This window comes from Solanum verrucosum, unplaced genomic scaffold, assembly GCF_900185275.1.
Source record: "Solanum verrucosum unplaced genomic scaffold, falcon-dt-bn FXZP01000103.1, whole genome shotgun sequence".
NCBI lineage: Eukaryota > Viridiplantae > Streptophyta > Magnoliopsida > Solanales > Solanaceae > Solanum > Solanum verrucosum.
Window position 1 is genome coordinate 4,883,852 of NW_026020048.1, and position 13,940 is coordinate 4,897,791.

Sequence of the window (13,940 nt, forward strand, 5' to 3'; positions counted from 1 at the left end):
AATCAACTACCTTCACAATACGAAAATATTATGTATTTACTCTACGCATGAATTAACATATGTTTCATAATAAAACAAAAAAGTTACATATATTCGGAGGCAGAAACTTATAAGCAAACACGAAAAGATGAGGTGTATTGAAAGAGACTGTTACTCTCTTAATCAGATGTCTAGTTGAATCTTGAGTATGAAAAAACTCTTTAGTAGGAAGTGCTCGCTCCAAATGGAGCCTTGCGCATTGTGAATCCATATATAATCAAGTTACAATGTGAATACCAAATACAATATAAAAAACCAAAAAATATAAATCATAAGAACATTATGTAACTTTGCATGATAACCAAAGTTCAGACGTTGCTCTCACCTTCACAATATTCCATAAAAATTGATATAATTTCCATGACAAGATCTTTTCAAATCATTTTGAAAATCCAGTCAAATTAGACAATATAAAGTTAGACATCTTTTCTATTAACTATTAGAATAGTATTAGCAAATCAACAAACCCCAAAGAAATTTATAAAGAGAAAGAAAAAATTAATGGAAATTAAATAATAAAGTGATTTTATAGGACCTTAATATTTTGGCGGTTAAAAAGCATTAATTCTGAATCTAAAATTGTAAATGATTTCTCCTATTATTACAGCCTTAATTTGAGGAAACGGTTAAGGGATACTAATTACAATTAAGAATTGGAATTTTAAATGGTATCTTTTCTCTTTCTTAAAATTTAATTAATTTAAATCCATTAATTATATAGCCTTAAATTGAGGAAATTAAACGGTTACAAATTAGAATCAATTTAAGTTTGAAAATAGGAAAAAAAATCCTCCAAAAATATAAGAAAATAGATAAATAGATTTTCTGATCATTGGGACATGCCACATCAGAAGATCCAACTTTATATATATATATATATATATATATATAGATATAGATATAGATAGATTTATTTTATCATTAAATGCTATTATTTTTTTCCTTAATATTTCTCATATTCTTCTTTTTAGTATTTTAATTTCTTCCCTAATGATATTTATATCATTTCTTTAAATCACCTTTTCTCCCTTTTTAGTTCCTTTTTATTTTTTTTATTTTTTATCCAATTCAAGAAACTTATATTTTTATATAATATAATATAAAGTTTCTTTTATTAAAAAAATTACGATTTTGTTCCCTAAATCTCATCATTTATAACATTTCCGTTAGAGTGAAAGACATATATATTTTAGTTTTGAACGGTAGGGGCATCAATATCTCAAAAACATGTCAAAGGATATTTGCATACTATTTATAATAATTCAACCATATATTTATCTTTTTTCTTTTTATATAGTATAGTGGACCGCTATTATTGGAAGTTGGGATATTAAATTAGAAAGAAATAAAACTGGATTTAGTTACAACAATGAGGCAAAGAAAAACAGACAGCCGTCGACAGACGAAATCCCAGGAACCCAAAATCCAGACAACAACGCCCTTTCTTTCATATCTCGAATCGAATCTCTAGATTTCCTCAATTGCAATCTTCGATGTAACCCATAACTCTATCATACGCCACCTCCCCTAATTTATTTGATACCCCCACCCCACCAACCGGGGAGAAATCGGCGGTCAATTTCAGGTCGATGAGACGCTACTGGGTGATTCCGGCCGGCTTATTACTGTTATTTTTCAGCTTTACGGTCTTGGCCAGTGAGTTATTTACCTTGCCCAGTGGTTCAATTGACGGAATTTCTGATGGGGTTACGCTAGCTCCGGCGAGGAGGAATTTGCTGTCGGAATTAAAGTTAGTTTATATTCTTGATTTTTTAAGAGTTTTTAACTTATACCCATTTGAATTTATTTCTGGTTTGGTTAGTTTTTAAAAGTAATTTGTGCAAAGATTTATTATTGCTTTGCAAGATTCTTGTTAATGCAGTTGTTTTTCCATGTGGTTTTTTTATGGTTCTTGAGGCTAAAGAATTGAATCATGTTAAATATGTACAAATTGTACACTTAGATTTGTCTGTATAAAACTTGTTTTTGACTAATTGTCGTTCGTGTTTTATTCAATCAGATATGTCATTCTAGTTTCCTTATAATTGGTAAAGATTCTTATGCTCTTTTTTGGGCCATCAGGAAAAGGGATGTTTGTTTATCCTGCCGTTCTTTGCTTCATATTGCTCTATGTCGAAACCATGCCAAGTTACCAAACTACAGCTTAATAATTTCAGGATTTCTAGTTTTGTAAGTACAACATTCTCTTGGAGGAGATCAGTTTCTATAAACACCAGAATACTTTTCGGTTTCTAGTTTGTCTTACCCTGTAATTTACAATATAAATATGTGGAAAAATAGTGTTTTTTTTTATGAGTGAGGGGAGTGGGATCTTCTGAGACTCAGTTAATATGGATCATATGTTTCGCTGCATGAAATGCTTCATGCATCTGTGATTGCTCGAAAAATGAACAGGATCTAAGAGAAAACATCACTAGCATTTCTGCTCATCTCTTGAACCCAGAAACATTCTGTTTAATGTCTTTGTAGGTAAATCAACTTATTTTCCGCAATTGGATGCATGAGCTGTAAACTAGATTCCCTTTGGAAATGATAAATTAAAGCCCTTTGTTTTGTTTGTTCTAAGTTCACTTTGTGTCATACTGGTAATTTGATAAACTTGTGGTATGCTTATTGATTCATTAAATTTATTTGGCTTTGGTTTTCGCTACACTCTCTCGAAACAGGAAACCTGAGACAGCTCTGTTTGCTGAATTGGATGGTACAGTTTCTTTGAGGGAGCAAAATAGCTTAAATACTAAGAAACCACCACTCTGGTCATTTAGATCTGGGTCATCAATCTACTCTTCTTATCAGGCTCCTGTTAATTACAATAACGGCAAGGAGGCATCATCTGATATAGGAAGTGGTTATTTTATCGACTGTGGCCGTGGGGATGATTGGGAGTTGTATGCACACAACAGGCTTGGTAAATTGGTATTGTCTCTAAATTTTATGCAAGTCTCTTCTGTGCAATACAACGAGAAATGATATCTACTTAACATTGATTGATAATGAGGAAGATACCATTCTTATTCGAGAAAGGTTACAGGAAAAAAAGGTTTCAAATAATGAATCATGATACCAATTAATATAGTATTATCAACTAGATATCCATCTAGCTTAACAAAATGAAATGAATATTCCCTTAGTTTGAAAAATATTTACAACCTCCCATCTTCAAACTCATAACATGAAGGTGTTTAATCTGAGCATGATTTGACTAATATACCATCCTTTCTATGTAGTGGCTGATCGTAGGCAATTTTGGAATCAGTTTCAGTTTTTAAAAAGTGTGTAATGGAAAAAAGTAAAAAAAGAAAAGAAAAGGTAGCTAAGAAGGGGCTGTTGTTATACCCATTCTCTTTTAATGTATATAGTAAAATATTAGTGGCAAGTCTCAACGAGAGGGGAGGTTCATAGGTATATCTCAAACTAAGTGGATGTCCTACTTGGTTTTGCCAATTGGAAAGGTCCAAGTAAGTTACCCATTAATATAGAAAGAAAAAGTAAAAATAGCAGACGGGTCAGGTCCAAGATTTTGTTATACAACCCTAAGCTGATGGGGATGGACCTCATCCTGAATTGTTCTGCTAATAAGGGTGTGATACAATGACATAAATATCTGTTTCATGAGTCATTAGGTATATTCTTTCAGCAAGTTAGAAGCAATGACCATCCTCAAACTTCTGAGATATATGTTTGGCCCTACATTTCTGTTGTTATTTTACTCTAGTCTCTTATTTATTGCTCCATATTTTTGAACAGAAACTTATGAAGAGTATTGATGAGTATATTAGTTCAACTCCACAAATAGCTGAGGATGGCGGAATTGTTCTGGGATCTAAAAGAACTACTGCATTTCTTGTTGATGCTAAGACTGGACGCCTGATTTACACATATAGTATGCCTAGCTCTCCAGCAACTCAGGACAACAACACTACTTTTCATCATAATGGCACCATTGAGGAAGAGAGTCTGCCCAGCTACACGCTTTACATCACCAGGACAGACTATGCATTAACGTCCTTTATTCCAAACTCAGACAAAGTGTTGTGGAACATGACGGTTGCTGAAATAGGTGCTGCTGCTCTTTGCAAAGTTGATGATGCATTTAGTGGGGATATTATGGAGTCTGACAAATCTGAACCTGATGTGCATTTCAATATGCCATTGCCATGTCAGTCAAGGGCCCTTATCTACAGACGCCGAGGTCATGATAACAAGATGCTCCCAGAGGCTGATAGTCAGGGTATGCTGCCAATTCCTACTTCACAACCAAATGTTGATAATGCAGCTACTCCTGTGCCCGACAAGAATGTAGACACCTTCCACTTAGAAAATATTACTATTAAAAAAACTATGTTTGGCATATTGGTGGTGTTCATAATTTTATTCACCATAAACAAAATTTTACAAGATGCTAAAAGTCCTTTCAAAGAAGGAATAATGAAGTGCTCTGAAAGATTAAGCATGCCGATTCGCAGTATTTTAGCTACTCTTGTGGGAGTTTTTACACATAGTCGTGATTTAGTGTCTGAACTCAATTTGGATAGACAGCTTGGGAACCCACATTCACCAAATGTACCTTCAAAAAGGAAGAAGTCTAGGAAGTCTGGAAAGAATGGGAGCAGTGGCATTAAAAGTGATAAAGACACCTCATCTGGTATTGGACTTAAATATGCAGACGTGGATGCTGATAATAAACTGTTGTTGAACTTTCTTCAACCAAGTATATGTACCAAAGGTGGACGCTCTATTGGTAAATTGTTTGTCTCCAGTACAGAGATTGCTAAAGGGAGCAATGGTACAGTTGTATTTGAAGGAATTTATGAAGGTCGTGCAGTTGCTGTGAAAAGGCTTGTCAGGGCACATCATGATATTGCCTTCAAAGAGATACAGAATCTTATTGCGTCTGATCGACATCCAAATATCGTTCGGTGGTATGGTGTGGAACAAGACCAAGATTTTGTTTATCTTGCGTTGGAACGCTGCATTTGCAGCTTGAGTGACCTTATTCAGATTTATGCTGACACTTCAGAAAATGCATATCCTAACCAGAACATGGATGGAGAATCTTCGAAGCATAGACTTTATTTGGACAATTTGAAGGGTATTATTCTGGATACTGACTTGATGAATGAAAATGGTTGTCCTTCACCTCTGTTGCTCAAATTGATGAGGTTCGTTGAATAATTTTATAACAGCCTGGACTTTTGTGCCTCTTATCATTGTTTCATGGTATATGAGGGTACTTTGCAATCCATTAGATGATGATTTGAAAAAGGCTGAGCTTACTTCGGAAGAAAGGCCTCTCCTTTATTTCTTGTCTGTTTAATACCAAAAGATCATACAGTTTGGGTTTTGCTTCCTATACTATACTAGTCATCAGGTCTCTAGAGGTCCTTTTTTTAGGTAAAGAACTCAGCGAAATTCACTTTGTTGAATTTTGCTTATCGCGCCTGCGGATAGAGCTGGGCAGTTAGACAAGAAAATACCATCACATTCTTCTGACTCAAAATTTCTCGTGACGATGACTTTACAATTGGCCTTTTCAGTGCTTTTCTCTTCATAATTTTTAGGGTTTGGTGCTTTTTTATCCATGCTGTCTCATCTGTTTTCTTTTATGATTTTGCTATTTGCTAACCTTTTGAATGGTCTGATAAAATAGGTCACCTGCTAGTCTGCTACATTTTTTATCCCATCTGCAGTGGGTAAGAAGGGCCTTCTACAAATGCTCCTTCCTTTACCAATCCTAAAAAAGTTTTCTGCATCTTGCATTTCCCAACTGTCATCTTCTGTTTGGTTACTAAGCGCTTATAAGATATATATTGCTGTTTCCGTGCATAGAAATTGTAGTATGTGCCCTGGTAGTGGATGTTAAACATAAATTTGATCCGGAAAACCATTTTTCATTTTTATCTTTTGATTATAATGTTCTGAATTCCAATTTGTCTGCTGTTCTGATTTTCTTTTTTGGAGGACAGGGATGTGGTTTCTGGTCTTGTTCATCTTCATGATCTGGGGATCATTCATCGAGACCTGAAGCCCCAAAATGTTCTGATAACTAAGGAAAAATTCTTATGTGCTAAGCTTTCTGATATGGGAATCAGCAAGCGCCTCATTGGAGATATGTCTTCATTGGGTCATCACCCAACAGGCAAGTATTGTTAAGTAGCTAAAACATTAGCTGCTAATGAAGTTATCTTCAGTCCCACCATCATTGAGTATGCTCCTTTATCTAGTAATTTGCATGACACATTGAGCATCTCTACAATGTCATCCTTGCTGCATTCAAGAGAAGATTGTTTGACTGACAGTTGAGTTCTATTCTCAGTTTCTCACACCAGATTCTTCTTTTAGGTGGCGCCTTAGCTTTTAATTTTTTTTTCAGAGCTTGCTTCAGCATGATGTCTTTAACTGTTTAATGCATATTTCTCGCTGTCCTTACTAAGCAATATTTTTTTGCAGGTTATGGAAGTTCGGGATGGCAAGCTCCTGAACAACTTCTTCATGGACGTCAAACACGTGCTATTGATATGTTCAGTCTGGGGTCTGTTCTGTTTTTCTGCATGACTGGTGGTCGTCATCCCTTTGGAAGTCCTCTTGAGCGTGACATTAACATTACAAAGAATAAAGTGGATCTTTTCTTGTCGGAACACATCCCTGAAGCTGTGGATCTCTTTTCTCGTTTGTTAGATCCCAATGCTGAACTGAGGTAAGAAGTGCACATGCTTTATGTAATAAAAATTCTATTACATCCCGCACATACCAATAACTATGGACAAATTTAGAGTTTGTTATTGACCATGACATTCTTGTAGCTAGTTATGGCTGGAACTTCTCTTTGAATTGCAATACTGTTTTCGTACTCTAAAAATGTTTGTGAAGATGACTATACCCTTTTTATCCCCCCCTTTAGAATTACAGCTCCTGATGGTGATTTTCAAAATTCAAAGAATATTTTTAGCTTATTAATCACAATAGGACGGCAGGCATAATGATTATGACTATTAGTATGTGTGCAATCAAGTTTTAGCCAAGTACAACTTATCAACTGAATTTTCAGCTCTATTTAGTTTAGTAATGTGCTTGATAAGTTTCTGACCCATTCGACGGTTTAAGTAGGCTGTGCAGTTATCTCTTCAATGCTGTTCAGGAATGCAGGAAACATCTCTGTATCAGTATTACCTATTTTATCTCTTTAGATCTTAAAAAACAATTACGTATAAAAAGATTCTAAGAAAATCCAGTGCTAACTAGGTAGGGGCTAGAGTCGGAGTCGTAATTTTGCATACTTGAGGTGCAAGGCTTGATCCTCACAAAAGGCCCATAGGCACCCCTTTCCCCCACCCTGGCCACCAATATCCCTGTCAAGAAATAATAATTTTTGAAAAAAAAAGGAAAGAAAATACAGACAAAATGTAAGAGAAGATAAAGAAATTAGAGGTTTTTGCTTCATGAATTGGTAGCTATTTTTAGCGCAGCGAGGCGTAGTTGTATTTTCAATCAATATACAATTAACATTGTAATGGGAAAACTGCTAAAGCGTTCTCTTGGATAAAGTGTGTGTTCTGCTAGTCTATGTACGCTGCATCTGCCTATTGCTAAACTCCTTTTTTTTTTCCTTAACTCTGTAAAAGACCAAAGGCAGTGAAGGTGCTTGCTCATCCTTTCTTTTGGACTGCTGAGCTGCGACTGTCATTTCTTCGTGACTCAAGCGACAGGGTGGAACTTGAAGATAGGGAGACTTCTTCTGATCTTCTGAAAGCATTAGAAGGTACAGCGCCTGTGGCTTTGGGTGGAAAATGGGATGAGAAGATGGAACCTCCTTTCATAAAAAATATTGGCCATTACAGGCGATATAGATTTGACAGTATTCGTGATTTGCTGCGTGTGATGCGGAACAAGCTAAATCATTATAGAGAGCTTCCCACCGAAATTCAGGTTAGTTTTGATCAATCTATATAGTGCTTAATACATATTGTTATTCAACAAATTGATGGACTTAACATTTGGTCAAGACTTCCTTTGAGGAATTAGTTTTTGTGTGGGAACATCTCAAAGAAGCAGTGTGCTGCAAGGTGGAAATATTATCGTTGATTTCAGATTGTATTTGCTGACTTCCGGTGCATCTCAACTTCATTTCAGGAAATTTTAGGAACTGTTCCAGAAGGATTTGATGGCTATTTTAGGAGGCGGTTTCCGCAACTACTAATTGAAGTGTATAAAGTGATGTCAGAATACTGTAAAGATGAAGCCTGTTTTCAGAAGTACTTCACAAGCAGTGTACTTTAGGCTCCTCTAGATAGCAGCTGTATCTTGTTTCATTCTTACATTATATGCATGATGTAACATGTATTGTATATTGTAATCTACACCATGTAAATATGCCTGTGCCGGGCAGGTACCAGAAAGCTGTACGGACACCACTGTTGTTGGAAACAAAAATAATGTAAATATGAAATCAAATTGTGTAATCTTATTAAAGTATGTTTACCAACATTTCTCTCTTTTTATTTTAAATGCTCAAATATGTTTCTTATTCGAGCTGAAAGGGCTTGTAGTACGCATGCATATGGATTAGCAGGATATTCTAATGCTAGAGATTTTTATTTTTTTAAAAAAAAATAGGCTTAAATGGAACGACACAGACAGTTGCAGATTCATATATTCAACTCCAACTATTTCGAGATTGAGTCATAGTAGTAGTTGTTGTAAGGTTCTTGGATTGTATGATATAATATGTCAATGGCACCAGAACTTTGTAAAATTTGGTACAGTTACAGCATCGTCTACACAAATATGCAGTCAACCTTTATAATTACATTTGAGGAAGAATGGTAGATTTTTGTTTATGAACTATACAGATTCTCCAAAACTTACAACCCTGTTTGAGTATATCTCAGAACGGTCATTCCTTGAACCGTTTACTGATGCATCTTGATCAATACTTCTTACTGAAGTCACCTCTAGCTGCCTTCGTTTGGATCGAGACTTCACTGACTCTTCCTTTTCATCAGCAAAAGAAAGGAATGTCTGCAGTCGTCCTGATCGTGAGCTTTCACTAGCTACCTCAGAATTGGGATAGTATTGGCAATATTGACATGCTAGCATCACAAAATAAATGAGCAGAGCCAGAAAACATGCCAACCCACATAGAAAGAATAGACCTGAGAAACTTTTCAGCTGAAGCCTGTCCACTTCAAGCTTTGTATTCTGTGAAGTGCAAGCTATTCCAGAAAGCCATTTATCATGGATCCTTTGTAGTTCCCCATTCTCTGATAGTTTCAAAATTGCTGTTGACATGTCTACTGCTAGAGGAGAATCTCTAGGGAAAGCCTAGGAGGGGGAAAAATAGAAAAGAAATCAGCACTAGTCACAAAAGGAAATTATTCTCAAAACATCGACAGATCTGGCATAAACCCTTCAAAACAAAATGGTCTTAGATTGATTGGTTTGATGGAATAGGATGAAAGGAAAGGTAGTTTATAAACCAAATACACCAACTTAATGGGTGTGTTTGGTATGAAGGAAAATGTTTTCCTGGAAAACAAGCTCATGTTTGGTTTGTGAGTAGAAAATATTTTCCGGAAAAGATTTTTTAGTGTTTGATTTATGAATAAAAAATATTTTTGAATTGAAATTGAAATTTTTTTAAAAAATAAACTTAAATTTTTTAAATTTTTTTTTGGGGGGGGGGGGGGGTCGAGATAGGGGTGAAAAAATAAAAATTTGAAATTGGAAATATTTTTTAAAAACAAACTTTGATTTTTTTTGGGGGTTGGGGGGGGGGGTCAGGGTAGGGGTGAAAAACAAAAATTTGAAATTGAAAGTATTTTTTATAAAACAAACTTTAAATTTATTATTATTTTGGGTGGGGGGTGGGGGCATAGTGGGGGAGGGGGGTTGAGGATAGGGGTGGGGTGAAAATAAAATTTTGAAATTGAAAATATTTTTTAAAAATAAACATTAAATTTTAAATTTCTTTTTTTTGGGGGGGGAGGGGGGGAGGGGTTAGGGTGGGTAAAAAAATAAAAAAAATTGAAGTTGAAAAATGTTTTTTAAAAATAAACTTGAAATTTATTTTTTCAACAAAAGAATTGTAATTTGAAGTTGGAGGAAAGTTTTGGAAAATGTTTTCCTTAAGTTTTGAAGGAAAGTCATTTTCAAGAAAATGAGTTGATTTGGAAAACATTTTCCGGAAATTGTTTTCCTTCATACCAAACACAGCCAATATTTGTACTTGTATTCATTCCTTTAATGTTCTGACCAATCGACCCCCTATGTTTTGAAGGGACAAATTTTGTGTGAAACAAGCACCATGTTATGTCAAGAATGATAATGATCTCCCAAATCTCAGGTCTCCTTCCATATATCGAACTAACAGTAGTATAATTCATCTTCAGAAGACATGTTTCAAGCAGGATTATAACTAAGGAACAATGGAGAAAACCATGCATCAGTAAAAAATAAACTTTCTTGGCATATTTCCATGTATTTGATTGATGTAGATACTTCTCATGCATTTAACAATTTCCTGGCATATTTGCATGTATGGTCAATTCATCACGGTGGGAGACAAATTCATAAAAGGCAGGTTCACATGTATAAGTAAGGGTGAAGTTGACAAAAACATGTAAAAGCAAAAAGGTGAAGTTGACAGAGAGCTACTTACAAACCCCCATCCATTTTTTGTGAATTCTTGACCCAGAATACTGAATTGGCAACGCGATGAGAGGAAAAGCTCCATATATGCACGCTCATCTACCACTGCTGCAACACCACCACGGCTAGGACCATCTTTTAAAGCTTTAGCATAATCTTCAGGGAGGTTAAGAGGAACAAGTCTAGATTCATCAATGCGAAGTTCTTGAATCAGATAGTTACGGGCAAATGAACCCAACTGATAACCAATGGGTTCCTTTGTATTTACTAAACTTTCAATTCCGGTAATTGGGGAAGAAAGTTTCTGCACTGTAAGAATTGAGGTGAGACTGGCCGTATAGCTTGAGTTTATTATCAAAACCACAAATAGCCATATAAGAAGGACAATACGGCCAAAGGTGCTGACAGTGTTTTCTCCTGCATACAAAAGTGTTTTTTTTGGTTATACAAGTTCATTCAAAGGGTAGTACACAAGTAACTCAACCAGCATAGGTTACTTACTCTGGGCAGTAAAGAGAGTTGAAAAGCTGAACCTGCAAAAGAGTTTTACATAGGAAAGGGTTAAGAGTTTGATTTTCTGCAAAGTGAAATTTCGCAAGTGGAAACTAGAAGGTGTGGGAGAAGGTCAAGGAAGAGCGAACAATATATGACATACTCTTTCATCAGGTAAATATATGCTAATTTAGTAATGTTTTGCCAACTCACCATAAAACAGTGACAATCTGTTTACTCGGAGGTCCACGAAAATCATCATTCAATCTGTGTTCCAAAATCCAAATTACAGTGCCCACAATTAAGAAAAAAACACCAGTGACACACCACATCCTAGGAGTAAATGGACTGAGAAAAGCCCAAGCATTAGAATTCTGCTCCTTAACTGGTGCCACTACAACTAACCCAGATTCAATGTACGGTTGAGTGAAATCAACCATTTTTGTTCGATTAGTTGTAATTGCTATGTCACCTATGGCTGCATCATAAACCTGAAATAAGAGATCAAGTAGATACAGTTAGAAAGCACATTGTTCAAATGACAGTACAATAGAACCTTGGTAGTCTTGTACTCACTCCTGCTGTGATTAGGCGTACTAGCTCTGTATCATCTGGATTGTTATGACCATCGCCAAAAGCAACTAGTTTGTAAGGGACAGCATAAGGCAATAAGTCTATGGCAGTAGTGAAGACTTCAATACAGTATCCTCTGAACGAGTCAGCGCCTGGTACCTTTCCAACAAATTCACGAAAGCTAGCTCGGTTAGGAACTCCAATTTTCAGTTGTCTCCCATTGTTAGGAAAAACCCATCCACGAGGTTTTTCCGTTATTTGTCCAGGCCAGATTATACTATGTAGCTGTTGATTTGAAGAGGAACGATTTGCCGGCTTAGAGTACAGTGTTTCAGGAGGCACAATTGATAAACCAGAGTATTCAGACCAATAACCAACTTTCCTAAAACCTGTACCAACCACATTAATGACTTCAAAAGTAGGGCGGAAGAGTTCCTTATTAGAAGTGAAACTAAACGGTCCTGTTACACCTGTCATATTAACCTTAAAAATGTTGTCTCGCAATAACTTCCCTCCATTAAAGATGTTCATAGAATCAAGATTCATACTTCCACTATTCAGTTCAGTTAGCCTTGGATCCTTAGAAAATGAAACATTTCCACCCTGGTTAAAGAATTCATTGATGGCACGAGCAAGTAGCCACACAGTATCATAAGCATAGAGCGCATAAGTGGACATTCCTGAAGATCCAGTAAGTCCTGCCTTCCTTGTCAAATTGCTCCACTGTGAGACAAACTTCTGTTTCAATTCTGAACCTGGAGTGTGTATACGCAAGGTGATAGCCCCTTCAAGGTTCTCTTTTTCATCTGAAGAAAGGGGACTACCAGCATCAAGGATAGTTGAGAGCCAATTTGTAGCAATCCACACATATCCTTTATCTATCATCCCCAAATACCGTGCCATAGAGAATATCTCCAGACCCTTTGTAGGATAAGTGTGAACAACCATTATTCGTGACTCTCTCAAAGCAACCTGAACCAAAACATCCCGGGCATCATCCAATGTTGCTCCAGGTTTCATAGCTGCTTTGTAAGAGATCGAACATCGTCTCTTGGCCAGCTGATCTGCTAATGCAGCTATACCATTTCTTCCGAAATCATCATCAATATATATAACAATTACTTCCCTCCATTCATAGTACTCAACCATTTCAGCTATAGCTTCCATCTGAAACTTATCACTTGGGGAAGTTCTAACAAAAAACGGGTACTGAAGCGAAGAAAGAGAGGGGTCTGTGGCTGCAAATGATAATAGAGGGACCTGCAGCTCATTCGCAATGTTTGATACCACATGAGCTATAACAGAAGATTGGGGGCCAACAATGGCCACAGTATCCGTCTCCATGAAACGGATAGCTGTAATAAAAACCAAACAATTTACATAAAACTCAAAGAGCAAGAACAGAATTATAGAAACAATGAAAATGCTATCCACAAAAGTAACAAAATTACAGATATTTGCAAAGGGATAGCTTACCCTCAACTATTCCAAGAAATCCACTGGCATTACTATCCAATGTTATCATATTCAGCTTAGTTCCTCCAATAACATCTGGATTGGAATTTATATCTTCAACGGCAGCTTCCGCAGCGATTTTAGTAATTTTCCCAACGAGTGTATTGAAAGACAGCATACACCCAATGTTCACAACTTTAGGCCTTGCAGAAAGAGTTGAATTAACCCCCTCTGAAGAATACCCATTGTAGATAACTATCAAAATCAATGTCCAAAATAGTCTCATAGTGAACTTGGGGACAAAAATGTGCAATCTTGACACTGCTGGGCACAGATAGGAAAATTTTAGTAAATTTACATCAACAGAAAGTATACATAGTAAGCAGTAACATCAAGAATTCAAAACACATAATAGTTCAGTCAAGGCATATTACAAAAAAGGGGGATTAAGAAAGAAAGGGGTAGCCTCAATTTCACACTAGAAGGACATGAACAGTCATTTTCCCACCCAGAGTGTGAAATGAGTCATATTTCATTAGAAGATAATGGAGCAGACAAAAAGAATATTAAAACTCTGAAAAGAGCAGAACAGAATCTTGAGAAAATATGGATTGAGAATTGGATAGGGACAAGAAATTTACTTACAGAACATCAAACCGCCATGACAAAGGGGGAAAATAAAGAACAAGAAGCAGAAGGAAAAGGAAAAAAAG

General features: G+C 36.0%; 2 protein-coding genes across 2 annotated transcripts; one reads left to right on the forward strand and one right to left on the reverse strand.

The window, feature by feature from the left end:
* Positions 1-1,391: 1,391 nt before the first annotated feature.
* Positions 1,392-8,589, forward strand: LOC125822022 (serine/threonine-protein kinase/endoribonuclease IRE1a). The gene is made up of 7 exons (XM_049501399.1): positions 1,392-1,789; positions 2,727-2,976; positions 3,808-5,222; positions 6,027-6,199; positions 6,511-6,757; positions 7,683-7,986; positions 8,191-8,589. The coding sequence occupies exons 1-7, from the start codon at positions 1,629-1,631 to the stop codon at positions 8,335-8,337; spliced, it is 2,697 nt and encodes an 898-aa protein (XP_049357356.1). The 5' UTR covers positions 1,392-1,628; the 3' UTR covers positions 8,338-8,589.
* A 159-nt stretch (positions 8,590-8,748) lies between these two features.
* Positions 8,749-13,545, reverse strand: LOC125822019 (glutamate receptor 3.6). Its single transcript, XM_049501394.1, has 6 exons — positions 13,249-13,545; positions 11,776-13,127; positions 11,413-11,690; positions 11,209-11,240; positions 10,718-11,124; positions 8,749-9,381 (listed from the first exon to the last, which is right to left on the reverse strand). Exons 1-6 carry the CDS (start codon positions 13,511-13,513, stop codon positions 8,902-8,904), a joined length of 2,814 nt encoding a protein of 937 aa, XP_049357351.1. The 5' UTR covers positions 13,514-13,545; the 3' UTR covers positions 8,749-8,901.
* Between the last annotated feature and the right edge of the window lie 395 nt (positions 13,546-13,940).

Bases quoted from the DNA above. Each gene is read 5' to 3' on its own strand.
- LOC125822022 (XM_049501399.1), top strand. From the start codon at position 1,629: ATGAGACGCTACTGGGTGATTCCGGCCGGCTTATTACTGTTATTTTTC. The intron at 1,790-2,726 runs GTTAGTTTATAT...CTCTCGAAACAG, and splicing joins AATTTGCTGTCGGAATTAAA to GAAACCTGAGACAGCTCTGT. The intron at 6,758-7,682 runs GTAAGAAGTGCA...ACTCTGTAAAAG, and splicing joins GATCCCAATGCTGAACTGAG to ACCAAAGGCAGTGAAGGTGC.
- LOC125822019 (XM_049501394.1), bottom strand. From the start codon at position 13,513: ATGAGACTATTTTGGACATTGATTTTGATAGTTATCTACAATGGGTAT. The intron at 13,128-13,248 runs GTAAGCTATCCC...TTTTTATTACAG, and splicing joins ATTTCTTGGAATAGTTGAGG to CTATCCGTTTCATGGAGACG. The intron at 11,125-11,208 runs GTAAGTAACCTA...TTTTGTATGCAG, and splicing joins AACTCTCTTTACTGCCCAGA to GAGAAAACACTGTCAGCACC.